The sequence below is a fragment of the Drosophila teissieri genome, chromosome 3L, assembly GCF_016746235.2.
Source record: "Drosophila teissieri strain GT53w chromosome 3L, Prin_Dtei_1.1, whole genome shotgun sequence".
Taxonomy (NCBI): Eukaryota; Metazoa; Arthropoda; class Insecta; order Diptera; family Drosophilidae; genus Drosophila; species Drosophila teissieri.
In genome coordinates, this window is record NC_053031.1 from 16,214,076 (window position 1) to 16,241,022 (window position 26,947).

At 44.8% G+C, this 26,947-nt stretch overlaps 1 protein-coding gene across 4 annotated transcripts in view; it reads left to right on the forward strand.

Moving 5' to 3' along the window:
- The window catches only part of LOC122617971 (ecdysone-induced protein 75B, isoforms C/D), a 101,138-nt gene extending 93,092 nt beyond the window's left edge, over positions 1-8,046 (forward strand). For all 4 annotated transcript variants that reach the window (XM_043794046.1, XM_043794048.1, XM_043794047.1 and 1 more), the window contains 3 exons: positions 647-885; positions 4,103-5,117; positions 5,270-8,046. In XM_043794046.1, the coding sequence (XP_043649981.1) occupies positions 647-885; positions 4,103-5,117; positions 5,270-6,678 (2,663 nt within the window). In that variant the 3' untranslated portion in view covers positions 6,679-8,046. The remainder of the gene's footprint in view (positions 1-646; positions 886-4,102; positions 5,118-5,269) is intronic.
- Positions 8,047-26,947: the final 18,901 nt, after the last annotated feature.

Sequence of the window (26,947 nt, forward strand, 5' to 3'; positions counted from 1 at the left end):
AACATTTGTCAGATTTTGTCTGCTGCTCGTCAATGGCCAGCGGCTCAAGTGGCACTCTAGGAAAATGAAATGCTAGAGAATGCAGTAGAAGTGCTTCAACTTGTTAAATGAATACATCATGAACTTAAGTAGGTCTTAGTCTCCCCTGATTAGCCACAATTCGACCGACTTGTATCGATCTGCACTCCCCTTTGATTCCCTTTTTGTTCTAGTGCGAAAAACGTGACCGCAAATGTGCCTGGTCTTTGCTTTTTCTTCTCCTCTCGCTGGTGAAATGTGAAAGTTCACCCACATACAAATTTTTCGGCTGCGGCCAGAGGCAGAAATTAAAAATCTAAAAAAAGAGAAAGTGTAACAGGGGAGAGAAGACTGAAGACTGAGCACTGTAGACTGAACACCGAAGACTGACAGACTGAAGAAACGCAGAGGCAGCTGAGGCATTGACCCACTTCGAAGGGCTGTGAGTTGCAGGGGCAGACGGGGCACTTCCTGCGTGACAACAGGACAACAGCTGGCTGTTGCACCTGCTGCACAGTGCAGTGAAGTGTGTAATTGATGGGGCCCATAATTGTATGCTCAACTCTAGGTTTAAGCACCGCTTACAAGGCCGCAAACTAACCGAATATGTCCTCTTTTCCCATTGCAGCTGTGCGTTTTGGACGCGTGCCGAAGCGCGAAAAGGCGCGCATCCTGGCGGCCATGCAACAGAGCACCCAGAATCGCGGCCAGCAGCGGGCACTCGCCACCGAGCTGGATGACCAGCCACGCCTCCTCGCCGCCGTGCTGCGCGCCCACCTCGAGACCTGCGAGTTCACCAAGGAGAAGGTCTCGGCGATGCGGCAGCGGGCGCGGGACTGCCCCTCCTACTCCATGCCCACACTTCTGGTGAGTCTTGCCTCGAGTTCCCAAGGTGGGAAGTGTAGATAGAATCTGTTAAAGAGCTAGTATTGAAATCAAACAAATCATTACAATATGGTTTATGGATCTTAGTTTATTACCATCCGGTTAAGTAGAACAAACAAGCATCTATTGTGGAGATTTTACAACTCCATCTACAGACACCATCATAAATAACCATGGGCCATAAAACTATGAAAATGTCTAGCGCTGCCCCATGTAGACTGGGCTATCGTATCGGCACATAATTATTAATAGACCGCCAAAGGTTACGGCGTAGGCGAAGTCACATTTCCGGGCCGCCGACTTCTGTTGACATGCATAGATCGATCAGCCAAACAATATCAACTAGCTAGTAACTGCTTTTTGCCTCTAGCTCACTGCCAAATGGCAGCTGGCGACTGGCAACTGGCAACTTGGCTTACTGGTTACTGCTTACTGGCTTACTGCTTACTGGTTACTGGCTTACTGCCTACTGCCGGCGTTAGTCATGCGCCAAGGTGAACCTGTTTGCACGATTCTAAACCAGGAAATTGCACGCCACACGTAGACGCGTCTACAAACGACTCTTTCAGTCTTCGGCGATTCTTGCGGGGCCTCCAAACGTGGCCATTGAAGTGGCAAGTTTGGGGTCAAGTTCTTGACGAAAAGCGCGTCAATGTCGGATTTATGACGTTTCCCCTGACAGCCGAATGATGAATGCTAGCCATCGCCATCGTTTGTATTTGTGCTTGCTTTGTAAATTCCGCAGTTTGTTTATTTTACAAACGACATCACAGGGGGAGGGGTTTTGGGGGGAAATAGAGGAAGTACAGATGCGGCGCTGTAAATAATAGCCCGAAAAAATCATTGCACATACCACAGCCGAATGCGATAAAGAAAAGTGCTATATAAAAAACGTGTCCCGGCTCTCGGCAACAACAAAGTACACAAACAACGTTCTAAAGCTCAAGGTCAAGCGTAGCGTCATTATTAATGAAAGCACACACACACAAGCACGGGCTGCTATCACGGTGGGAAAGAGGGGGATAGCACAGGATTAGAGCGGGACGGCGAGAGCGGGCCAGACACATGCGTTGTCCATTTAAATAAATTATTATTAAAATATTTAAAAGCGACACGAGCACAGCGAAAAAATCGCAAAAACACAGTGCCACAAACTCAGAGTCAAGTGCAAGGCTAAATAAGTTAAAATTCGATTTGGTGTTTCGAGGAGAGAAAAGAGAAAGAAAAGAAATCAAATCAAATGCGATCGACAGTTTCAGAAGTACTATGTACCTGGGTAGTATAGAACAGCGACCTTGGAGCGAGTTATTTTTTAACCTTGGAGGGAACGAAATGAGCGGATCCGCTTCCCGCTCTTTCGCTGTTTGCAGTTCATATTTTCCACTGTATATGAGTAAACAATAATGGCACAACGAAATATGCATAAAATGTCATGAGTATGAGGAAGCGAGTGCCAGACAAACGGCGTCACAAAACTGCAATGTATCTACATATGCACAGATACAGATACAGATACAGATTGAGATACAGATACAGATACAGCGAGAGCAATCTGTAAAATTGTCAGGTGGTTCATTAGACGGCGTCGTAATATGCAAAATGTCAGCAATTCAGTTTATGACGGAAGGCGGAAGATTCGCCGGCGGTGCAAGGTGAGGTTGAGGCGCTACGATCTCGGCGAAATTTGAAATCCGGAATTTAGAATTCGGAACCGAAATAGAAATTCCTCTAGCGCAACGATTAGCCCTAGAGATTATTCAATCTGGCCGCCCATATCAGTCGGTACAAGAGTTCTGCGAATTATTTTTGGCAGAAACACAAGGCCACACTAACGCCAATTGAAGGTCGAAGCGAATCGAATCGAATGGGATGGTATATGGTATATGGTATGGGGTAGTATGGTATGTGATCTTGTGATATGGAAAGGAAATTCGGGCAGAGGGAGTCGCGAGTCATAAATAGCCCGCCACACACACACAGTCATTGGTATTTTCGCAAACTATTTCCGCTTTTGCGCAGACGAGAAATATTTTCGTGGCGGAAAATCAAATGATACGACGACGTCAAAGCGCCGGCAAAAAGAAAATGTGGCGAAAATCGCTTGGCTTGCCGGTTGCCGGCTGCTATTTTCCCTCTCTCTTGCGTGCGAGCCAATTTCAATAGCCTCTTGTTTTTTTTATTCTTTATGTTTCTGCGCGAAGAAAACACACTTTCAAGGTCAATCAAACGAAAATCGGAATGGGAAAAAAGATTTGGCGGCAGACAGCACATCGTGTGCTTATTGAAACAGAACGTAGCGAATAAAAAGCGAGTAGCACACATGAAATCAAACGTAAATTCAAATCCAAGTCGCTGAAAACAATGGTGGGTAGATGATGATAGTGCGCACAGTGGGAGGGAGGTGGGGGTGGTTGGGCGTGGGGTGGGGTGGCACGTTCGCTGTCTGGGGCACTTGGCGCATGTTCGTGTAACTCAAAACCCGGAAAGCCAAATGGCGAAATAGCATGAACATCATTCGCTCGGCTTAGACGCGGAGCACCTCCCACCTCCCACATCCCACCCCATTGCGCTGGCGAAATACAAAAACACGCGCCGAAAGCAGGAAAAAGAAAAACAACCATGTACGAGTAGTAACAGCACACAATGCGGAACCTTGAACTCTAGTTCGTCGACCTTGGCTGCTAATGTCAGCGGCGAAAGCTCCCGGCTACGGGGGATGTAGCCTACAAAGGGGGTGGGAATAACGGGAGAGCAGCCCCTAGAAACTAAAACCAGAAAAACTAACCCGGCCAGCTGACGTAGGCGAAGCTTTCCCTCTAGTTTCCATGTTTTTCTTTTTGTGCCGAAAGCTTCCAGCGGTGTTTAAGGAAATGCGACATTCGCAGAGAGCGAGAGAGAGGGAGAGAGACGGCAGATAGCTGGCGTGGTGGGCGTGCGGAAGTACAAATAGTTATTGTTATTGATTTAAATGAGTGGGCCGGGAGGGGAGGTTCGCTGACCTTCGCGTGTGAAATAGGCGATGACGTGATGGGGTGCGGGGAAGGCAGCACACACAGCCGAGCAACAGTTATAGGAAAAGTTTGTGGCAACTTCTAGGCTAGTCGAATCAATTTGCCAGCAGTCAGGCAGTATTCTTAAGCACTCCACTATCTAAGCACATCTTTCTTTACCCATTACCCTTTGATTCCTCCACTTGCAGGCCTGTCCGCTGAACCCCGCCCCCGAACTGCAATCGGAGCAGGAGTTCTCGCAGCGCTTCGCCCACGTCATTCGCGGCGTGATCGACTTTGCCGGCATGATTCCCGGCTTCCAGCTGCTCACCCAGGACGACAAGTTCACGCTGCTGAAGGCGGGACTCTTCGACGCCCTGTTTGTGCGCCTGATCTGCATGTTCGACTCGTCGATCAACTCGATCATCTGCCTGAATGGCCAGGTGATGCGACGGGACGCGATCCAGAACGGTGCCAATGCCCGCTTCCTGGTGGACTCCACCTTCAATTTTGCGGAGCGCATGAACTCGATGAACCTCACAGATGCCGAGATCGGCCTGTTCTGCGCCATCGTTCTGATCACGCCGGATCGCCCCGGTCTGCGCAACCTGGAGCTGATCGAGAAGATGTACTCGCGGCTCAAGGGCTGCCTGCAGTACATTGTGGCCCAGAATAGGCCCGACCAGCCCGAGTTCCTGGCCAAGCTGCTGGAGACGATGCCCGATCTGCGCACCCTGAGCACCCTGCACACCGAGAAGCTGGTCGTTTTCCGCACCGAGCACAAGGAGCTGCTGCGCCAGCAGATGTGGTCCATGGAGGACGGCAACAACAGCGATGGCCAGCAGAACAAGTCGCCCTCGGGCAGCTGGGCGGACGCCATGGACGTGGAGGCGGCCAAGAGTCCGCTGGGCTCTGTATCCAGCAGTGAGTCCGCCGACCTCGACTACGGCAGTCCGAGCAGCTCGCAGCCACAGGGCGTGTCCCTGCCCTCGCCGCCGCAGCAACAGCCCTCGGCTCTGGCCAGCTCGGCTCCTCTGCTGGCGGCCACCCTCTCCGGAGGATGTCCGCTGCGCAACCGGGCCAACTCCGGCTCCAGCGGCGACTCCGGAGCAGCTGACATGGACATCGTGGGCTCGCACGCACATCTCACCCAGAACGGGCTGACAATCACGCCGATTGTGCGACACCAGCAGCAGCAGCAGCAGCAACAGCAGCAGCAGATCGGTGAGTAATCTTTTGATGGAATACATAAGCTTTACAATCGAATCAGTAGTAATAATGCTCTTAATATAATGAAAAGTTAACAGTAGAGATACGCTTTCATACAATTTTATAACTCCCCTCATAATTTGAAATTTTTGTTTGGTTTCTTGCAGGAATACTCAGCAATGCGCATTCCCGCAACTTGAACGGCGCACACGCGATGTGCCAGCAGCAGCAGCAGCACCCACAACTGCACCACCACCTGACAGCCGGAGCTGCCCGCTACAGGAAGCTGGACTCGCCCACGGATTCGGGCATCGAGTCGGGCAACGAGAAGAACGAGTGCAAGGCGGTGAGTTCGGGGGGCAGTTCCTCGTGCTCCAGTCCGCGCTCCAGCGTGGATGATGCGCTGGACTGCAGCGATGCCGCCGCCAATCACAGCCAGGTGGTGCAGCATCCGCAGCTGAGTGTGGTGGCCGTGTCGCCCGTGCGCTCGCCCCAGCCCTCCACCAGCAGCCATCTGAAGCGGCAGATTGTGGAGGACATGCCGGTGCTGAAGCGCGTCCTGCAGGCGCCGCCACTGTACGACACCAACTCGCTGATGGACGAGGCCTACAAGCCGCACAAGAAGTTCCGGGCCCTGCGGCATCGCGAGTTCGAGAGCGCCGAGGCGGATGCCAGCAGTTCCACTTCCGGCTCGAACAGCCTGAGTGCCGGCAGTCCGCGGCAGAGCCCAGTGCCGAACAGCGTGGCCACGCCCCCGCCATCGGCGGCCAGCGCCGCCGCAGGTAATCCCGCCCAGAGCCAGCTGCACATGCACCTGACCCGCAGCAGCCCGAAGGCCTCGATGGCCAGCTCGCACTCGGTGCTGGCCAAGTCGCTCATGGCCGAGCCGCGCATGACGCCCGAGCAGATGAAGCGCAGCGACATCATCCAGAACTACTTGAAGCGCGAGAACAGCACGGCCGCCAGCAGCACCACCAACGGCGTGGGCAACCGCAGTCCCAGCAGCAGCTCCACGCCGCCGCCGTCGGCGATGCAGAGTCAGCAGCGGTGGGGCAGCAGCTCGGTGATCACCACCACCTGCCAGCAGCGCCAGCAGTCCGTGTCGCCGCACAGCAACGGCTCCAGCTCCAGTTCGAGCTCCAGCTCCAGCTCCAGTTCGTCCTCCTCCTCCACATCCTCCAACTGCAGCTCCAGCTCGGCCAGCAGCTGTCAGTATTTCCAGTCGCCGCACTCCACCAGCAACGGCACCACTGCGCCGGCGAGCTCCAGCTCGGCATCGAGCAGCGCCACGCCCCTGCTGGAACTGCAGGTGGACATTGCCGACTCGGCGCAGCCGCTCAATTTGTCCAAGAAATCGCCCACGCCGCCGCCCAGCAAGCTGCACGCCCTGGTGGCCGCCGCCAATGCCGTTCAGCGCTACCCCACGCTGTCCGCCGACGTCACTGTGACCGCCTCCAATGGCGGTCCTCCGTCGGCGGTGGCCAGTCCGGCGCCCAGCAGCAGTCCGCCGGCGAGTGTGGCCTCCCCCAATCCGGGCCTCAACGCCGCCGTGCACAAGGTCATGCTGGAGGCGTAAGGGCGCGCGGAGGTAGGTGGCACGTGGTTTTGCGCGGAGAAGTGGGAGAGACAGAGACAGAGACTGGGAGTGACAGTGGCAGTGGCAGTGGCAGTTCAGCGATGAAGGAAGCAGCAAGCAGCAAGCAGCAAGCGGGAAGCAGGATCAATTAAGGATCGGATGGCAGGAGTTGAATTAAATTATTTTACCTTTTAATTGAGCCGTGTACAAAGTTTGAAAGCAAAACCAACATGCATGCAATTTAAAACTAATATTTAAAGCAACAACAAACAAAACAACTACAAGTTATTAATTTAAAAGAAAGAAAAAACCAACAAACAAACAAACAAACAACAAAAAACCCAAGCTTGAATGGTATTACAAATGAAAAAGAAAAACAGAAAAAGAAAAAATATAAATATATTTTAGCAGTTAAACTTTAACGTAGCAAGAAACCAACAAACCCAAGGCAGCGCTCTGATTTTGCATTAACTTTTCTTCAGCTGCTACCGAAAACGCCCCCCCGCCCCCTAAAACCCCCTCTCACCCCCCCACACTTTCTTTCGACCCCTGATTGTTTTATAAGTTTTAAGCTCTTGTTGTACATATTAATTACGTGTATTGGTAACTATGTTTAGCGCTTTAGTTGTAGTTGGAGCAAAACTACTTTGCTTTTTTGGATGTTTTTTGAAAAAACTGCAAATTATTATTATTATTATTATTAAATTTTTAAATACCTAAAAACAAAAACAATGTGTGTGAAATTTTTTATTGTGCGATCTCCGAGCAGAATTGAAGTGCAGTTTGCAACAAATTTTAACTACGATTAAGTTGATAACGATTCATTTTTTATGAATTTAACTAATTTTATGAATTTGTTATAGTTTTCCACCCCCCTCCCCCTCCCACCCTTCGAACTTTCTATCTGACCATCTATGTAGCTACCCGTATTCCTGAGTTCTCCTTTGGCACAAAGCTCTTCTCTATGCTAAAGAATAAAGTGGAATAGGTATTGTTTTCTAATTTTAAAACTACCACAAAAAATACGATTAAAGTAAACACGAAGTAATTGAAAATCAAACAAAATGCTTAAAGTTTTAGCAGCGAGCAGTAAAACGACGATGAAGAAGAGAAGCCCAACGTTAAATATATCTGTTGTGTACATAGTTAAATGTTAAATTAAACACAAAAACATATTTAAAGTACATATAAATACACATAATTATTAATGATGAAACCTATGCTTAAAAGATTCAATGTTTGATTGGCATCTTAGAAAACCAAGCGAAAAATACAAAAAAAAAACAAGAAACAAAAATTATGATATATTATTTAAAAGTAAAGTATACCTTTATATTACAGAAAAAGAAAAGAGAAAACTTGCGGTAGCAACAAAACTATTATATTAATTACATTTTAATTATGCTGTACTATTATGATTATTAATTATTATGATTAATTAATTACGATTTTTATGCTTAGACAAACCAACAACAAAAAACAAAGATGCAAAAACAATTAAAAAAAAAACAAAAAACAAGCAAAAAATTACACTGGCGCAGAAATTTGTATTGTCAATCAATAAAAAATTTGTTTAAAAATTTCAAAAGAAAAGCCTCTTAAGTTTTTTCATTTCAATTTCTTTTTTTCAGTTGAACACTTTTTCTTAAAATGTTCCGTTTTACGTTACTTTGCTTTTGGAATGGTAAGATTTTCGGTTTCACTTGATTTCATTTTCCTTTTGACTATCGTGCTGTAAAAAAATTACGTAATTATATCGAAAGTATTTATATCACAATTAAATAAACAACAATTTTATGTGTATAGACGAGCCACAAAGGAAAATGTGTAAAAACAAAAACCGTCAACGTTGGCAAAAAAAAAAAAATTGCAAAGAGAAGGGGAAATCTACAAGATATATTATATTCTTTTAAAATTTATGCAGCGTAAGGAAGCGATGGTTCCAGCAAAACCACGAAATTAACAAAGATATCACACTTCAATAATTGACTTTATATATACACGCCAGCATATGTACGTAGATGAAACGATTTTGGTGTCTGAGTGTATGTATGTACAAGTATGTAGGTGTATGTAACATTGTCCGTAACTTTTAGCCAGAAAAACGACAGCAGAATATTGTAATTGTGTAACTAAAAGTGAATATTTTATGTAAAAACTATCTCAGCATTGGGCGATGATGCAGATGGGTGTTTATGGTGGTTATCATCACGATGATGACGATGAGGATGATGATGATGATGATGATGATGATGATGATGATAATGGTGATGGATTCTGATAGGGAAATCCAACCGAACGACGGCAGCGACAACTGAAACAATGAAATTGCGACAATTAAGCGTAACGTAACGTAAAGTATATGTAAAACGTATCCGTAAACAGCCGTAAGAGTTTAACGTAAAGTAATAGAAACTAAAACATTGAGAGGCATTGAATAATGCAACTTGAGGCAACTCCAGCTGAGGCATATGAAATACCGTATGAGTAATATCTATTAATATATATATATATATATATACACATGAATATATTTTCAAGGACAGTCACAAATCAAATTGCGGCAAAAAAAGAGTTTTTAAACATGAGAATTTGGCAAAAATCGAAAAAATATGTGAAGAATGAGACATGGGATGATGAGGAAATGTTCCGAAAATTGATAAAATCTCCATAAAAATGAAAATTAACAGAAAATTTGTATTTGTGAAATAACATAATATTACAGTTTGTTTTAAATGGAAACACAATGAAAACCCCCCAGAATGGAATATGTGAATAAAATATTGAAAATAAGTATTTAAAATATATCAACAAAAATTATGAAAAACCAATCGCCTGTGTTCTCATTTGACTTTGGTAATGTTTTTTGCAGAAGCGTAAGTTGCAAGTTAGTACTTTGGCTGCCTTCAATTTCAGCTCTTCACCACTATCACCAAGGGCCAAGTACAATGTCAGCCATTCTTATAACCCTTGGAAACACTCATCGTTCGCCTCAGGCGATCGTTCATTAGTATATCCGTAGGCGCCAATGGCTTATCACGCACACAGACACGTTTTTGCGGCTGCCGAGAATAGCGATTATTTTCAATGTCGCGGCTGTCTGTCCTAGGCCTTTGTTGGCACTGTGTGTGTGTGTGTGTGTGCGTGTGTGTTTTGGAATTTTGCCCGTGACCTTGAGGCGATAAGAGTCGCGAAATGAATTTGCCGAAATAATCAAATCAGCGCTGTTGTAGAGCTTGGCCAGAGGGGCTGGCAGGGAGGGGTTCTAGCTGGTTAACGCGTCTGGGCAGCGTGAGTGCCGCGTGTAGATAACAATGGTCGATGCCAGCGATAGGCATACACTCATCCCGCTCGCCTCCCACCGCCCACCGCCCAACGCCCAGCACCCACCACCCCAAAGCACCGATAAGAGCGGCTGGGAAGTGTGAGTGTAGTCTAATTTTAAGCGTGTGAGGGAGAGCCACTTGAGCACACACACACACACAGACATAAGGTTCGTTATCTTCAAAGTCAATGTCAAAGCCAACTGAGAGGTGGCAGCGAGGGGGGGAGCAAGCGAGAATGTGATTTAGAAAAAGAACAAGCCAAAGAAACAGAAAGAGCACAACAGACTTACTTAGTGTGGGCCCGGTGGCGTATGAGTAACGAGTGACAGACGACAAGTGACAAGCAGGAAGCACTGCAATGCACTGCATTCCGGGGGGCGAAGAGCGATGAGGGGGGTTTTGGGGGTGTGTGCGACACTGGGGGGTCAGTCATTGGATGCTCCCCATCTTCTTCGATCTAGCAGTCAACTTGTTGATACTCTCTGAACAGGTTTTTCTCTGCAAATATGGATCTTAAAGGTATATCCATTTAACCTATGAACTAAGACTAGTTATCCAAGTACTTATTGCTTACTCTATATCCCAATCCTTAGATTGATCATGCTACTTGTTCAAAATTCAGAGAAGGTACACTTTCGGCCGAAAGTTATAGGGTGTGCCGCATTCGTTGTCGTTCAGCAAGAACCATCCACCTTTTGCCTGATATTTTTGGCAATTTTCTTTCGATATATTGTGCGGCAATTTTTATTTGCGCATATTTCACCTTGAAATAAAACAAGCCTCAAATAAATTAAGGCACAAACAACGGCGGCCATAACAACTCGCGCGTAGAAGCAGCAGCGCCAGAGAGCAAATTCCAACAAAGGAACAACAACAACGCAACAACAGAAAGAGCAAAAACATAAAAGAATAAAACGAGAATAAATACACCCGCGGGATGGACGAGGGGCATAAAGGAATAAAACAAATATTCAAGGTTAGCTGATTAGACGAAATTAGCAAAGTTCTAGCAGATGATTGAACGGGCGAGGGGATGGCCGCTTGGCGGGGGCGGTGGTGGCGGTACCGCTTGATGAGAGCACGCGCTGAAATAAAAAAACTCACTCAACGCGTTTCCGCCCCCCCTGGCCGCTCCCTCACGCACACCCCCTTGCCCCACGAACTGTACGCGTGCGTACGCATCTGATTGCTAACCCCTCTCGCTCGCACCACCCGCACCTCTCTTTCCCTCTCTCTCTCTCACTCCCCATAGCACTCCACATAACCATTGTCGTCAGCGTAGGCCTTTGGTTTTAGGCATTTTTCCAAATATTCCACCTTTTCGGGTATATACGACCACTTCCACATTCGAATTTTCACTAAAAACGGTGAACTCTAATTGCTTGTTTCTGTGTTCTTAGTAAATCAACTAAATAATTTATTGCTTTCTTTCTGTTCTTTCTGAACATTTTCGGTTCAGTCTAAGACTATTTTTTTAGATTTTCAACATAGTGGTATTGAAAATAAATTTAATAGATCTCCACATATTTAAAATAATATATGTATTTTTTACTACAAAAGGAGAGATTAATTTTGTTCAGTAAGAAATTGTTCTTTTTAATTTAATTTTCAAATATAACAATATTTCCTTAAAAAATTAGTAAATATAATTACATAGTTAATCCATCAAAAAGTAAAATTTCAAGAATTTATCCAGGGTATTACCGGTTTTAGTCGCTAAACCTGAGTCTACGCACTCTTATTGGATTTTCGCGTATTTTTTTCTTTTTTGGCGCTAAGCCTTTGCTGATAAATTCCCGTGGGGGCATTTGGGAGCAGCCTGAGTGGGACAGAGACGGCGACACACTCGCACCAAATAAATAGACTAAATAGCAAATAGCAAAAGCAACAAGAGCCTTGAACAGAAGGCGGCGAAAATTCCCGCCAACGGATGGCAAATTCGATGGCAAATGTATGGAGCATTTTTGCGCAGCATATAATAAATTTCATTTATGTGCCACGTGCTCAGCACCAACCGCTCGCCCCCTGTCCCCTCCTCCCCCCTACGGATCGCCCTAATGGTTATACATTTTATTTGGAATTATGCGCGAGTTGTCCTTGAGGGGCCAGCCTGTGAACTTGCCAGGGGACTTTGCTTCGTGCCCGATTCTGCTGGGCTCTGGGTCCGTAAATATGGCGATTTATGTATTCCCCAGCCTGGCGACAGTGCTTTTTTCGCTGCGAAAGGTTCGTAGATTACGGTGCGTGGAATCGATCCGGGAAGTGGGGTAACCTAATAGTTCCGTAGGCTGGCAGGCACGCTAATGGCGCGAAACCACAACTAGGGCTATAAGTGCTATGTATTTTAAGTCCCCGAGTTCATTCACTTTTTACAGTCCGTTGGATGTCCATTTGATACTATCTCTCTGATCTTCACACCCTAATAGTTTATAGCTGTACATCGAGCAGACAGCAATACAGATAAAATATTATTATTCGTGGTCAGATAAACTTCTAGGACTCCACCTTTGAAAATATTATCTATACCTTTACTATACCTCAACTGTACGTAAACTGTACCAAAACTGTATCTAATATGTACCTGAACTGTACCTGAACTGTACTTGAACTATACGTAAACTGTACTTAAACTGTACCTGAACTGCACCAAAACTGTACCTAATAAGTACCTGAACTGTACCTGATAGTTCAGGTTCCTAAACTATATATAAACTGTACCTCAATTGTACGTAAACTATACCTAAACTGTAGGTAACTGTACTGGACTACACCTAAGCTATACCCAAACTATACCTTAGCTGTACCTAAACTGTACCTAAACTGTACCTAAACTGTACCTCAACTGTTCCTAAACTTTACATCAACTTCACCTGAACTGTACGTAAACTGTACCTACACTATACCTAAACTGCACCTAACCCATACCTATGCAATAGGGCACAAATAATTATGAAAGTTTTTTAAATATACATTTTAGGTCAAGTTTTAAATGGTTAATAAACACATAAAACTAAAATATCCACAACATTTGTATAATAAATTATAGGTTTTCAAAATCATAATAAGTTATTCTTACAGTAGAAGCAGTACTGACATATTTTCAACAAATTTTGGGCTAACCTCTACCCTAAGTTTTAAAGGCTCTCATTTATTTACTAAACACTGTCTTTCACTTTGAGTTAAAAGTGGTTCAAGAAGTACAAATAACAATAAGTCAAATTTGTAGCTCTCAGAAAAAGTAAACCTCCATCAATGGTAAAATGTAGAGAAAACAATAAACAAAAGTATGCGTTTATAGAGCGAGTACAACAACACGGATGGAAATACGAAGGCAAATATAAACACAACGCGAAATGCGCTTGACATTGAACTTGAACTGCAGTCGACGTCGCAGTCGCAGCTGATAGCAGGCAGCAACCAGTGGGTGGGAGGGAGACGGCGAGAGAGGGGCGGAGCGGGCGCCAATGCCAAATGCAGCTGGCGAACGAACTCGGGCGTATACTTAATATTGAGAGATGGCGAAGGGCGGTGGGGAGGAGCGTCACCGACGGGCGCAACAACAATGCCACCCGTGCAAACCATAATGGAAATTGCAAACACAAGTTACCAGGAAAGCGGGACAGAGGATGGCCAGACAGAGCGAGAGCGAAAGAGAGAGGGAGAGAGAGGGAGAGAAACAGCAGCGGTATCGGTGGCGTATGAGTAATTTGCTTTCTTTATAAACTGATTCACAGGGACTGAATTAAAAGTATGAAATATATTCAGTTGACCATAGATTATCGAGCGATTTTTAAAATGAGCACATATTTGGCAGGAAAGGGCAAACTAGTGGGTTACTTTTAAGGAAATTATAATGATTATTAACATATATTATTGCATTTCTCGCAAAGCTTATCGTTTTCTGGTTAGCTTATCAAACTAAGAAAAATTATGCGGCATTATTATTATTATTATTTAACCGTTTAAGTGAGTTGGAGTTTAAGTTTCTGTGGTGCTGAAGAACAAGCGATTTTACGTCATGCAGACTGCGATTACTGAGAGCTTCAAATTCCAAATTATAATATTTAAATTCTAAGCGATCATGTTTTATTTACTGCTTAGAAACCCCTATCACAAAAAAATATATTTTTCGTATACACCGATTCCGATTAACTTTCTAGATGCACTTAAAGAAATGGGATAACCCGAAAGTAGGCAATATGTGTAATGAGGAAAATCGGACGAGGCTATTGTTCACCCTGAGTACCAATGCTGTATTTTAAAATAACGTTACAGGTTGCCATGAACACCCTCTTGAACCCTCTATGAACCCCACTTGATCCCAAAACCAGCCTGCCATCGACAGCAGGCCAAGTTAACCCTTTGTTGCCCGCATAAGCATTTGATGGCCTCCGCTGGGGATGGTCGTAAAATCGAGGGAAGGAGGCAAACACAATAAATGTGCCAAAAACTTTGGAGTGCCTTAAAATATGCTAAGCGCGCAAATTACACAAAACAGGATCACGGTGGATGGAGCACGAGTGGAGCCCGAGTGGAGCCCGAATGGCATTGACAGCTGGCAAGGTCACGCTGACAAGTGTTGCACGCGCCTGCCCACGGGGTCAAAGGTCCTCCCGCCCTGGGCCGAGTTTTCCATTTACTTTTCATGCCTCATTCCCTCGGCCCCCCGCCCCCTCATTTCCATCCCCCGGTTTTTCATCTTATTCTGCCTCGCACTTGATTACCGACACGCGCTCCTTTTTATATGCCCACATTTACTCCTTGGGCGGCGTGTGTGGTGGCTAAGTGATTTCTGATTCTATGCAAATTTATTTCGAGACACTTCCCTCGATTTGTTTTCTCTGCTTGCTGAGTAGTGTAAACAGAATTAGATTCCTTGGCTTTTTCAAAATGTTTGCGCCTCTTTGTCAACCGAATGGCAATTTCCACTAAATCGAAAAGTGTTGTGGTTCAGAGTTTCCTTATTTGCAGTCGAGTTCAAAAGTACAAAAGAATGAAATATATATACATATGTTTGCATCACTGATAACATTTAAGGCAGTAAAATGGTTTTTGTGTTATTTATGTAAGACGGGGTATTGGGACTTCTCAACAAAAGCAGTACTCGAGTAGATTTAAGAAGAGAGCAGTAGCAACAGCAGAGCGACAGAAGCAGGAGAAGCGACAGCAGAGCAGCAGCAGAGCGACAGAAGAGAGCAGTAGAAACAGCAGAGCGACAGAAGAGAATAGCGACAGCGAAGAAGCAGGAGAAGCGACAGCAGAGCAGGAGCAGAGCGAGAGAAAAGGATTCGGGGAGTAGAAGTCAGCAGATACGGACGTCAGAGAACGAGTGAAGAAAGCAGAAAAAACCAAAGCAGAAAACTTAAACTAAACTTGTAACATTCATCGTTAATAATAATACTGATATTTAAATACCTATAAATAAAACCAAAGTTGAGTAAATCTCATCTTACATTTGGGGGCTCGTCCTAACCTGAAAATTGCAAGTGACGCCGTCCCGAAAAGTCTCAAAAGAAGAGTTTGACAGACGCCGGTTAGCAACGGGGAATGCGTGTGAGTGAGAAGGAAATTAAGCAAGAGCCGTCGCGGATTCCAATTTCAAAAGGAAAACAGCCATATTACACAAGGTCAGTGGCTGCAGCAGACAAAAAGATTAAAATGAGTACGCCGTTGGAAAGCGATTGCGAAATAAGTGGAAATGAAAATACGAAAGAAATGAAAATCGTGCAAGAACTTGTCGCAACAAGCGGAGAGCAATGTGGGAACGCAAGAAGCAACATGCAGAATCTTGTCGCAACAAGCGGACAGCAAGGTGGGAATGCAAGAAACAACATGCAGATTCATGTCGGGACAAGTGGAGAGCAACGTGGCGCAGCTGGTTTAATCGAAAGCAGCTCGATTGATGAAAATACAAGAACGCTGAAAGATTTAGTGCAGCTTCTTGCTATTAAGATTGGAGCGGAGGAGCGAAACAACGGTTGCTCGATTACGGCAGAAAGCTTTGCGAAGATCATTCCAGAGTTTGACGGAGAGTCCATGCCGGTTAAAAATTGGTTTGAAAATTTTGAGATGAATGCGGCAGCCTACGATCTGAACATTAAGCAGATGTATGTTCAGGCTCGCGCCAAAATGACGAACACAGCGAAGTTGTTTTTGGACTCTACGTATGTACACCAATACTCAGAGATGCGTATGCTGATGGAGACAGAGTTCAGTCGACAATATGTGTGCAGCGCGGATGTACACGAGCAGCTCCGCGACCGCAAGAAACGCAAGCAGGAATCTTTTCACGAATACCTACTACAGATGAAAAAGATCGCTTCACTTGGCAACATTGATGCACGTTCAGTTATCCGCTATGTTGTTGACGGCTTGAACATGAGAAGTGATTTCAGATACTCTCTCTACAGTTGCAAGTCTTACAAAGAACTACAGGAGCAGTATGAGGTGTTCGACCGTGTGGTCGAGAAGCCATTTAATCCTAACGAGGGAAAGTGGACGTCGAGCCAGAAAAAGCAGCACGAGGGACAGCACGACAGGAAGAGTCACTGCTTTAACTGCGGATCATTAGATCATCATCGTAAGGACTGCAAGTCTGCTGTAAAATGCTTCAGTTGCAACAAAGAGGGTCACATGTCAAGAGATTGCCCTGGGTCAGCTGCTGGCGTCCAAGTCGTACGCAGCTCAAGTCGCATGAAAAATGTCACTATCAACAATGTGGCAGTGGAGTGTCTGGTAGATACGGGAGCCGATGTATCTATACTGCGCAAGTATATCTTTAACAAGATACCAAATGTTACCCTGGAGAGGTGTGCGTCGAAGCTTCGTGGGCTGGGAAGGAAGATTACGTGCACAGTTGGCTACTTTTTGGCGGAGGTTGCGGTGGACAAGGAGATGACTAGACACAAGTTCGTCGTAGTGGAGGATGAAGACATCGAGTATGATGCGCTGCTCGGTTTTGATTTTGTATCGAAGTTTGACTTTTCGCTGTCGGCCGACGGATACAAGTTTTCTTCCCCGCTGGGGGAGAAAGCTTGTGAGGAACCAAATCAGATGAGTATTTACAACATAATAAATTCAGATGATGAAATAGATGTTCCTCCGCAGTTCGCTAAAGAGGTGTCGCTGCTGATCAATAACTACAAGGCGGTGGATTCGGTAGCCGAAGTTCCAGTGAGGCTAAGAATCGTTCCGGATGGTGAAATCATCCCATTTCGTCAATCCCCAAGTAGATTTGCGATTGCCGAAGAGAATGACGTGGAAAAGCAGATCAACGAATGGTTAGATGCTGGAATCATTCGCCCATCTACATCTAACTTTGCTAGCCGTCTTGTACTGGTGAGCAAAAAAGATGGCACACGGCGTATTTGCGTCGATTTTCGAAAGCTGAACTCGATGGTTTTGAGAGACTGTTTTCCCGTTCCTATAATCGACGACGTTCTGCAAAAGCTGCAAAAAGCACGCCTTTTTACTGTAATGGACTTGGAGAATGGTTTCTTCCACGTGGCCATTGAGGAGGATAGCAAAAAATTCACAGCCTTCATCACCAAATCCGGATTGTACGAATTCAATAGAACCCCGTTTGGATTTCGGAACTCGCCAGCTGTTTTTATTCGTTACGTTAATCACGTGTTCCAAGAGCTGATGAGCAGAGATGTACTCGACTTGTACATGGATGATATAATTATCCACGCCGAGACTGCAGAGCAATGTTTGGAAAAGATTAAACTCGTGTTAAACAGAGCTGGAGCGTTTGGCCTGAAGATAAAGTGGCGAAAATGTCACTTCTTGCAAAAGAAGATTTATTTTTTGGGCCACAACATTGAGGACGGAAACATATGGCCTGGACAGGAAAAGACAGCTGCGGTCAGCAAATTTCCGGTGCCCAAAAACGTCAGAGCAGTCCAAGCATTTTTAGGGCTGACTGGATTTTTCAGAAAATTTGTATTGAATTATTCGCAGATTGCACGCCCATTAACTGACCTGCTGCGAAAAGATGTTTGCTTTCAAATGGCCCATCCGCAGATGAATGCATTCCATAGTTTGAAGGATGCGTTGACAAAGGAACCCGTTTTAAAGTTGTATATCAGAGCGGCCAAAACTGAATTACACACGGATGCATCAAAAGATGGATTTGCAGCGGTTTTAATGCAGTGGTTCGATGGCAGACTCCATCCAATACAATACTGGAGTAAGAAGACGTCAGAAGCTGAGTCCCGCCAGCACAGTTATATCCTAGAAGCAAAGGCCGTTTATCTAGCGGTGAAGAAATTTAGACATTATCTGCTGGGATCGCCGTTTAAGCTGGTTACGGATTGCTCTGCTTTTAAACAAACCCTACAGAAAGCGGATGTGCCGAGGGCAGTCACGCAGTGGATTGTTTACCTGCAGGATTTCGAGTTTGCAGTGGAACATCGCCCTGGGGAACGGTTGAAGCATGTGGACTGCCTTAGTCGCTATCCCGATCGTGTGATGCTCGTGGCCTCTGAGATCACAGCTCGAATCAAAGTCGCACAAGGAAAAGATGAGATGCTAAAGGCAATTATGGAAATTCTGGAGAGTCGTCCATATGAGGGCTACAAGATGAAAGCTGGACTTGTCTTCAAGGAGGTGAACGGCAATGACCTCCTTGTGATCCCGAAATCGATGGAGAAAGAAGTAATTGTTGAAGCCCATAGTGCAGGTCATTTTGCAATACAGAAAACTGTTCATGCTGTTCAACAATTGTATTGGATTCCTCACTTAGAACAGAAGGCTCAGCAGGTAGTGAACAACTGTGTGAGATGCATCATTTTCAACAAGAAACTTGGCAAGAAGGAAGGATTCCTAAGCTGTATTGATAAAGGTGATCAACCCCTTCACACGCTGCACGTTGATCATTTGGGCCCCATGGATGCTACGGGAAAACAGTACAAGTACATATTTGCGATGGTGGATTCATTTACAAAGTTTATATGGCTGTTCCCAACGAAAACTACAAGCTGTGAGGAGACACTGAAGAAGTTGAAGATTTGGTCAGAAGTTTTTGGCAACCCCGTGAGGATGGTTTCGGACAGAGGCTCCGCTTTCACAGCCAACTTGTTTGCAGAACATATGAAGGAAAACGGAATCGAGCACGTTTGGAGTACAACAGGGGTTCCACGTGGAAATGGACAAGTTGAAAGGGTGAATCGTACAATTTTGTCGATTATTTCAAAGATGTCGGCGGATGAACCAGCCAAGTGGTTTAAGGCAGTGCCAGACGTGCAGAGAGCGGTCAATTCACACGTACATGCATCAACAAAGAAGTCACCATTTGAGCTGCTATTCGGAGTGCAGATGAACAATAAGCCAATGGATCGTATTCTACAGCTTTTGGAGGAGGAGATGTATTTGAACTTTGACGAGCAACGACAGCAACTGAGAAAGGATGCAAAGATCGAGATTCAACGCGCACAGGAATCTTATAAAAGGAATTTTGACCTTAAGCGGAAACCAGAAGTCGCATATAAAGTAGGAGACCTAGTCGCTATACGCCGGACACAATTTGTTGCGGGAAAGAAGTTGGCTGGAGAATATATGGGACCGTACGAAGTTTCAACTGTCAAGAGGAACGGCAGATACGAAGTTCGAAAGGCAGCAGATTTTGAAGGCCCATGTAAGACTTCCACAAGTTGTGATTACATGAAGTTGTGGAGGTATGTCCAGGACAATGAGGATGATTGGTCATCTGGGACAGATGAATAGTCAGGAATGGCCGAATGTAAGACGGGGTATTGGGACTTCTCAACAAAAGCAGTACTCGAGTAGATTTAAGAAGAGAGCAGTAGCAACAGCAGAGCGACAGAAGCAGGAGAAGCGACAGCAGAGCAGCAGCAGAGCGACAGAAGAGAGCAGTAGAAACAGCAGAGCGACAGAAGAGAATAGCGACAGCGAAGAAGCAGGAGAAGCGACAGCAGAGCAGGAGCAGAGCGAGAGAAAAGGATTCGGGGAGTAGAAGTCAGCAGATACGGACGTCAGAGAACGAGTGAAGAAAGCAGAAAAAACCAAAGCAGAAAACTTAAACTAAACTTGTAACATTCATCGTTAATAATAATACTGATATTTAAATACCTATAAATAAAACCAAAGTTGAGTAAATCTCATCTTACATTTATTACATTTTTTATTGTTTAAAGCTTATAGCTTAGTTATATTTTTAGTAATTGAATAAGTTCATCAATTCGAAACATTTACTTTGCTAAATAATCAACTGAATTCGATTAGAGCTTTTTCCCGTTCAAGATGTTAGGTTTCTATTTCCAGCGATTAGCCCAATTTATCCCCTGTGGATATTTCATTCATCCTTGTGCAATCAGCAGAGCAGCCACACCGAGTACTCTGGCAATCTCCTTCAGAAAGGTCAAAGGCAATGCCGCAGCATCCTGGGAGAGCAGAAGCGAGGAGAAAGGACACCCAGAGCTTGGCAAACAAATTGGGCGGAGGGCTTTCGGGGTTCGTCGACTGCGACGACGAGATACGACGCGTGGTTTGTATTGAAATGTCCTTGACAATAACATTGCATGCCTGGCGGTTTCAGCTGGGACCCTCCGGCAGTCCCCAGACCAGGGGATACGAGCCCGGACCCATCCCCACTGCCACATCCCTATTCCCGCCACTGTCCCGTTCCTGCTCCGCTATCTGCCACGTGGCATCCTGCCACGTGGACGCTGGATGGGTGTGGCGGTGGTGCTTGACTTGCTTGATTGCTTATTTACACGTGGCGCACATTCGGGAATTCGAGACCTCAACTCGGCCCCTCCGTTTTCTGGGTTCTTGGGTTTGCGGTGGGTGCGACTCCTACGCTCATTCAACAATGCCCGTCCTGGAGTTCCAAAGCGTGGACATTGGTTATGAATTGGTCCTATCTGGAAGAAAAGCTAAACGTTATGGAGTGGGCTTAGATTGTCTGATTAGGTAATAAGAGCTAGGATATATTTTTAAATTTTACTCACTATCGTGTTCGAGTTTCAACAATGGGTTTTCTTAATTGTTGAATGGATTTCTTTGCTAGAAAAACTGATACTAAAGTAAGCTCCAATTAAAGAGCCATTGTTGGGCAAGACCCACTCAAGTTTCCTTCATCCTTCCTTCAGCTGCCCGCCGGAGTGCAGTTAATAGGAATTCCACACCAAGTGGCCAGTCCTGGTGGTGGCCCCTTGCGGCGATTCCAGTTAATTTTACAAATATTAAGCAAACATGGGCGCCGCGCGCAAACATCCCCCCTTTTTGGGGGGTCGGCTGCCAAGGCAAACAACCGCATGGAGAAGCAACAAAAGCAAAACACACGAGCTCCAGCACCCCACGGAAACCCACACAAGCCAATAACCCGGAGCGGTTTGCTATTTACACAATTACAATTACAGCTCGCCCTCGGTTCCTCCGTAGATATAAAAATTGCGTCTGGAATTTGGTGGAGGGCATTTTACGAGAGTCGCATTTGGACGAGGAATCCCGCATTGGGCGACTCCATCGCCGCAGAGCTCCATTTTAATTCGAGGACTCAAGGTCAAAGTTGAGAGCTGGCCATAAAAGCAAAGGCGACTGATGAAACAACGTCCTTACAACCAAATCGGGAACATAATGGCTGAAGTTTAAGCACATAGCTAAACAGATCAAATACTAATTTACAAAGCAAAAAAATTAAAATTTATTAAGACCAATACATTTATTAGAAGCTTGTATTACTTTATAAATTTAAGAAATATTTGTTTTATTTAATTTTAGAAACTATCTTCCCTTTCTAGAGTATCTTATCACTCAAGTCAATGTAACGAAACAAATGAGTGACGAATCTGCTGACGTTGTACCTTATAGTAGCCGTTAGGCAATAAAATTGGAATATCAGGGCTGCTTTAAAGTCACCCTCCTCACTTTTAGGGAAATAGGTATTTCTGGCACTTCCAGAATATACACACTTACCACAATTTGAAAATGTGCTCCTTAATAATTAAAGAAGAAGAGAGAATGCTATAGTCGAGTTTCCCGGCTATCAGATACCCCTTACACAGTTATTTGAGGTGCTAACGAGAAATTTGAACCTTTTCTGGAATATCGGTAGAAAATGGAAAAAAAAATTAATTAAAACAAATGCTTGTTAAATGTTAGTTTTGGGCTGTTTGTGGGCGTTGCAGTGGGCGTAGCAAATAACTTATTGACAAAGCGATGGAAATTTACAAGACTAATTAAAAAATGCCAAAACATTTTGTTTGGAAACAAATGGAAGCTGCATGCTTAGTCTCAACATTCTAAATTATATAGTTCCTGAGTTCGAGGCGTTCATACGGACAGACGGGCGGACAGACAGGCGGACAGACGGACATGGCCAGATCGCTTTGGCTATTGATCCTAAACAAGAATATATACTTTATATGATCGGAAACGCTTTCTTCTGCCTGTTACATACTTTTCAACGATTCTATATACCCTTTACTCTACGAGTAACGGGTATAACAATAGAAAATTGACTACAGTTTTATACTACAAATATGAAGTCCAGAGACCCTTTTAGTGATAAGGGTTGAACAAGGATAAAGTGACATTGCCAGGAGATGTTAGAAACTTTATTTGTATAAGTTTAGGAACTCACTATATCATCTGCATGTGCTCTGGCAATGGAGGCAGAAATCGGATCAGGCATTGCTATGCAAAATGTTTTAATGTTCGAAATGTATTTTTGTAACTTCCAGCGCGAGACCTTCGGTGCAACTTATGCAACGCGAAGGCCACTTATGTCTCGGTTCTGAACTGGCACATGGCAAAATGCGAAATTATAGTTCTATATTCCGGCTATGTAAAATAAATCAAATTACGCATAAAATCTCAGTTCATGAGCGAAAGAACGCAGCATCGAGTGGGGATCAGATACATTTGAACTGAGGTTGCTGGGATAAATATTTAAATTCGCTGCTCGGCCACTCAGTCTCTTATTACGTTCGATACTTGGATGGCGATTATTGATTCGTTGCGAAGGTGGGGGATTTTGTTTGCTTTTGTTGCCTTGATAAATGAAGACACTTTATGATCAACTGGCGACGTGAGCTGTGTGCCAAGTTTGCTTTCGCGTTGTGTGTAAGAACACTTGTATGGAAAAAGTCGGAAACTAATTGGGAAATCTGTTCTGGAGGGAATATACAAATTTCTGCAGTGACTAACCTTTATTATAGGGAATTAGAAGGGGTTTGAATCATTTTTCCTTTCTAGCAAGAATGAGTAATTAGTGAATTAGGTAAAGCATTTGTAGGCAGATACAAGTCATTGATATAAGCACTTTCAACGGACCTAGGACAATTGCTTCAGGTCCTTCATGAAATCGAATATCTTGTTTTATTTTCAGCTCCATTCAATCGATTGCAAATCAGTCCGCGGCTGTACAATAAATTCCACATTATTCCGCACCGCCCTGTTGGCAGGGGGTATAAATTAAACTCTATTTATTATACGTAACTGTTTCATTTTATTTTTTTCATTGACTGTTTCCTGTCGCACTCGATCTTCGAATGCATTAAACACTTCTGGCGGATCAAGTGATCGCTATATTCATTTTATTCAATGCCGCTGCGAGGCATTTTGGATAGAAGCGGTACAAGCTGACGTTGGCATATTGAACAGCACTTCCTGAATGGGTAAGACATGGAAGACCCATGACATTGAAAATGTTTGCCATAGCTTTGCATTGCTAATGGAGGCGTTGGGCCAAACACCCACCTACTTACTATATTTCTCCCCCATTTTTCCATTTTTTCTGTTTCTTCCAAGCCCCTTTTCCTTTTCCATTTCTATATTTGAAGCCTCAGTCTGTCAAATAGTATGCGCATTTTTTACTGCTCCGATGTCCTTGGCGAGTAGCGCCGATCGGAGACAGGCGGCGCCGTATCCCCATCCCCATCCCCACCCCCACACTACTCTCCCATCTGCCCAGCCCCAAAAAGCAGCCCCAAGTGTCGGCTGTCGCCAGTCATTTATCGGTGGCAACAGTTGGTTGCCATCCTCTATTCTCGAATGTCCCCCTGAAAAGGGCGGCGGGGGAAGAAAGTGGGAGCAGCCATAAAAGAGGGCGGCGCCCTAAGCTCGAGAAGCTCAAGGACGAGTGCCAATGGGTTTATTTATAAGGCCATAGCCTGTCGGAGGAGTTTACTGGGGTCTGACATCCTTCAGATTTCCTTTGCCTGCTTTGGTTATTCAAATTAATACCTGCACATAGCCAAAATAAACATGAAAGAAGTTGGTCTTGATTATAGGGCGGAAAGTTCATGGGGATTCAATTATTAATCGATGTGAAGGCAAGAAATACTATTGTTGTGAAGAAATATAGAATTTACCTTTCAGTGTATTTCAGAATAGGGATCATATGGATCAGGTTCTAAGCTAAACACAATGATCTGTTATTCAAGAAAGCAATAAACCAAAGTATATAAAGCGAACTGAAAGCATGCTCGTCGTCTTGCGGAAAGTGAAAATTGCATTGGCTGTCAACATAATAAACCCATTTTCAAGTGTCGCCGGCGTCTTCCCTTGGAGGGGCGTGGCAGCCCAACCCATTTCGCCTTCAAAATGCATCACACATTTCGGGAGAAGTGGCAATTGCCGCACAGGAATTTTAATGGGGCCTCCATAATGACAGCCCAAAACCGAAAAGAAAGAACCGAGCAGAAACTGAAACACCCACAACAATATGATGGCGCCGTAAACATTGTAAACGCCTACGCTAGATAATTACAGACTATCAGCTAGTCGAGCAATGCACGGCGAGAAAATATAAAACTATAATGGCCATTCAGCCACATACTAAGCCATTTAAATGAAATTACTCTAGCACAAATCATAACATGCGCTTTTCGAGGGACTCGCAAGTACACAAAATGTGTGAGATGGCCTCCGCAATGCGAATAATGTAAAATATGTATATGCCAGCGGAATTTATATATACATATAACATATGTACTTATGCAAAATACAACTTTTTCGTGTGGAAAAATATGTGGTGGAAAATTGACCCAAGCCGAATGGAGGCGTTCTGGACTGCGACGCATTTAGGGAGAGGCACTGGGCGCAGCCCAACTAATTTTCCGGGTAATGAGGACACCGACGACCTTGAACTGCGAACGTGGGGGAAGTGGGGAGAAAGAGGCAGACAGACAATGGATACAAGTGGGTGGGTGCTGGGTGGCCAGAAAATTGATTGATGGGTGGGTGGTTAGGGGGTTAGGTGGTTGGGCGCACCGAAATAATAACCTTTCTTTACCTGATATTAGGCTGCATATTTTAGCCCACGCGCACATAAGCAGTAGGCGGGGTCCTTCGAAGGGCAACGCCCAACCCACCCAACATAATGGGGCCCCAACCCATCAACTGACTCATCAACTGACGAAATTGCGCATCGGGCAACTCCAGTGCTCCTCCGGCTCCTGCCACAAAGCGCTCTTTATGTTATTAGGCCCAGTAACCTTCGGTTTATTTTGTTTAACTCGAATACAGCCCACTTCGCATCGGCCGAAATGCCCTCGTTTACATACATAATTGCTGGCATACGCGGCGTATACGTGACAATGTCTTCAACACTCCCCATCCTTGGCACCATTTTGTCCAAGTGAAACCACCCCCGATGATGTGAGCCTGCCGCAAATACATTCCTTTTGGGTCCTGAGCAAAGCTCGCCGTTTTTATATCCCCAATATTGGAGCCCGGCGAGCTTATAAGCTTTTCCTATTTACATTTGATTGCAGATTTTATGCGTGAATGGGGGTCGCCTTCTGGGACGCGAGGAGTGGAAACCCGACCCGGACTTCGGCAGTAAATGGTAGCCATCGCTCATCCCATAAAGCTCACCATTTATCAAGTGCCTGCACTTGTCATCATGAAATACTAAAGAAAGGATTGGGCACCCACCTTAAGTTTGACAAAGGAGAGAAAAGGAGTACTCAAGCTAACCACATAAATAGGAAATATAACAAATGTTAGAAATAATATCTGATCAGCTCAAAAGAGAAAACATATCAAACGATATTCGAAATAACATAAACAATCCAACACCCAACATTTATGAGTATCAAGAGGGGGTTGTCAAATTTAGCCATTAACTATCGCGGCCAGGCCAATAAATACACGAAAAAGCGTACGATAACTTAAGCGCAAATGCATGAAAATCAAATTGAACGCTCATAAATAAGATAATTTCACTTTTCGCTGTGCCACGTCCAACACACCGGCAAACTGCAAAACAAAAAGCTGAGACCGAAAATAAACGACATTAACCGGCTCTAAGCGCCATCAATTTGTTACACCAATAAGTAGAAGGCAAGAAGGGGGTAAGAAACACCAAAACCAGGTTGTACGACCCAATTTCTGTGTGTGCAGACCGCAGCTGAAATTCACTTTCTTTGCATTCGAGCCGGAGTTTCTCTCGCCCAGAGTTCACTCAACTCCAGCTCCAACTCCAACTCGAACTCCCTTTCCTCTAGCGATAATTCAAATGTCCAAATATCAAATAATTGACATTCGCTTCCATTTCCCCCACAAAAAACACTTTCCACACTCAAACTCTTCGCTGACCCAGAAAACGCAAAACGGCGCAAAAACCCGTTTGGCCCGAAAGAAATGCAACAAAAACAAGGCAACTTTTGAATAAATGGAGTACACTTTCGCTTATGAAAACGAAAGTCAACGGACTTTGCAAGAAAACCGAAAACGAAACAGAAACAGAAACCGAAACAGAAACACCAGTGAAATGAAGGAGAAATTTGTCAGCCCTGAGCAGAAAACGCGGCTGAAAATCGCGCGCGTTTTAGCGCCCCTGAAAAACGCACTGAGCACGCGACTTTTTGCAACTGACCCCATTTCCATATCGCAAACATTGAAAGCGAAATAAAAATAAAAATACAAATACAAATACAAAAAAAATTGTGAGCCAGCCGGCCATAAATATT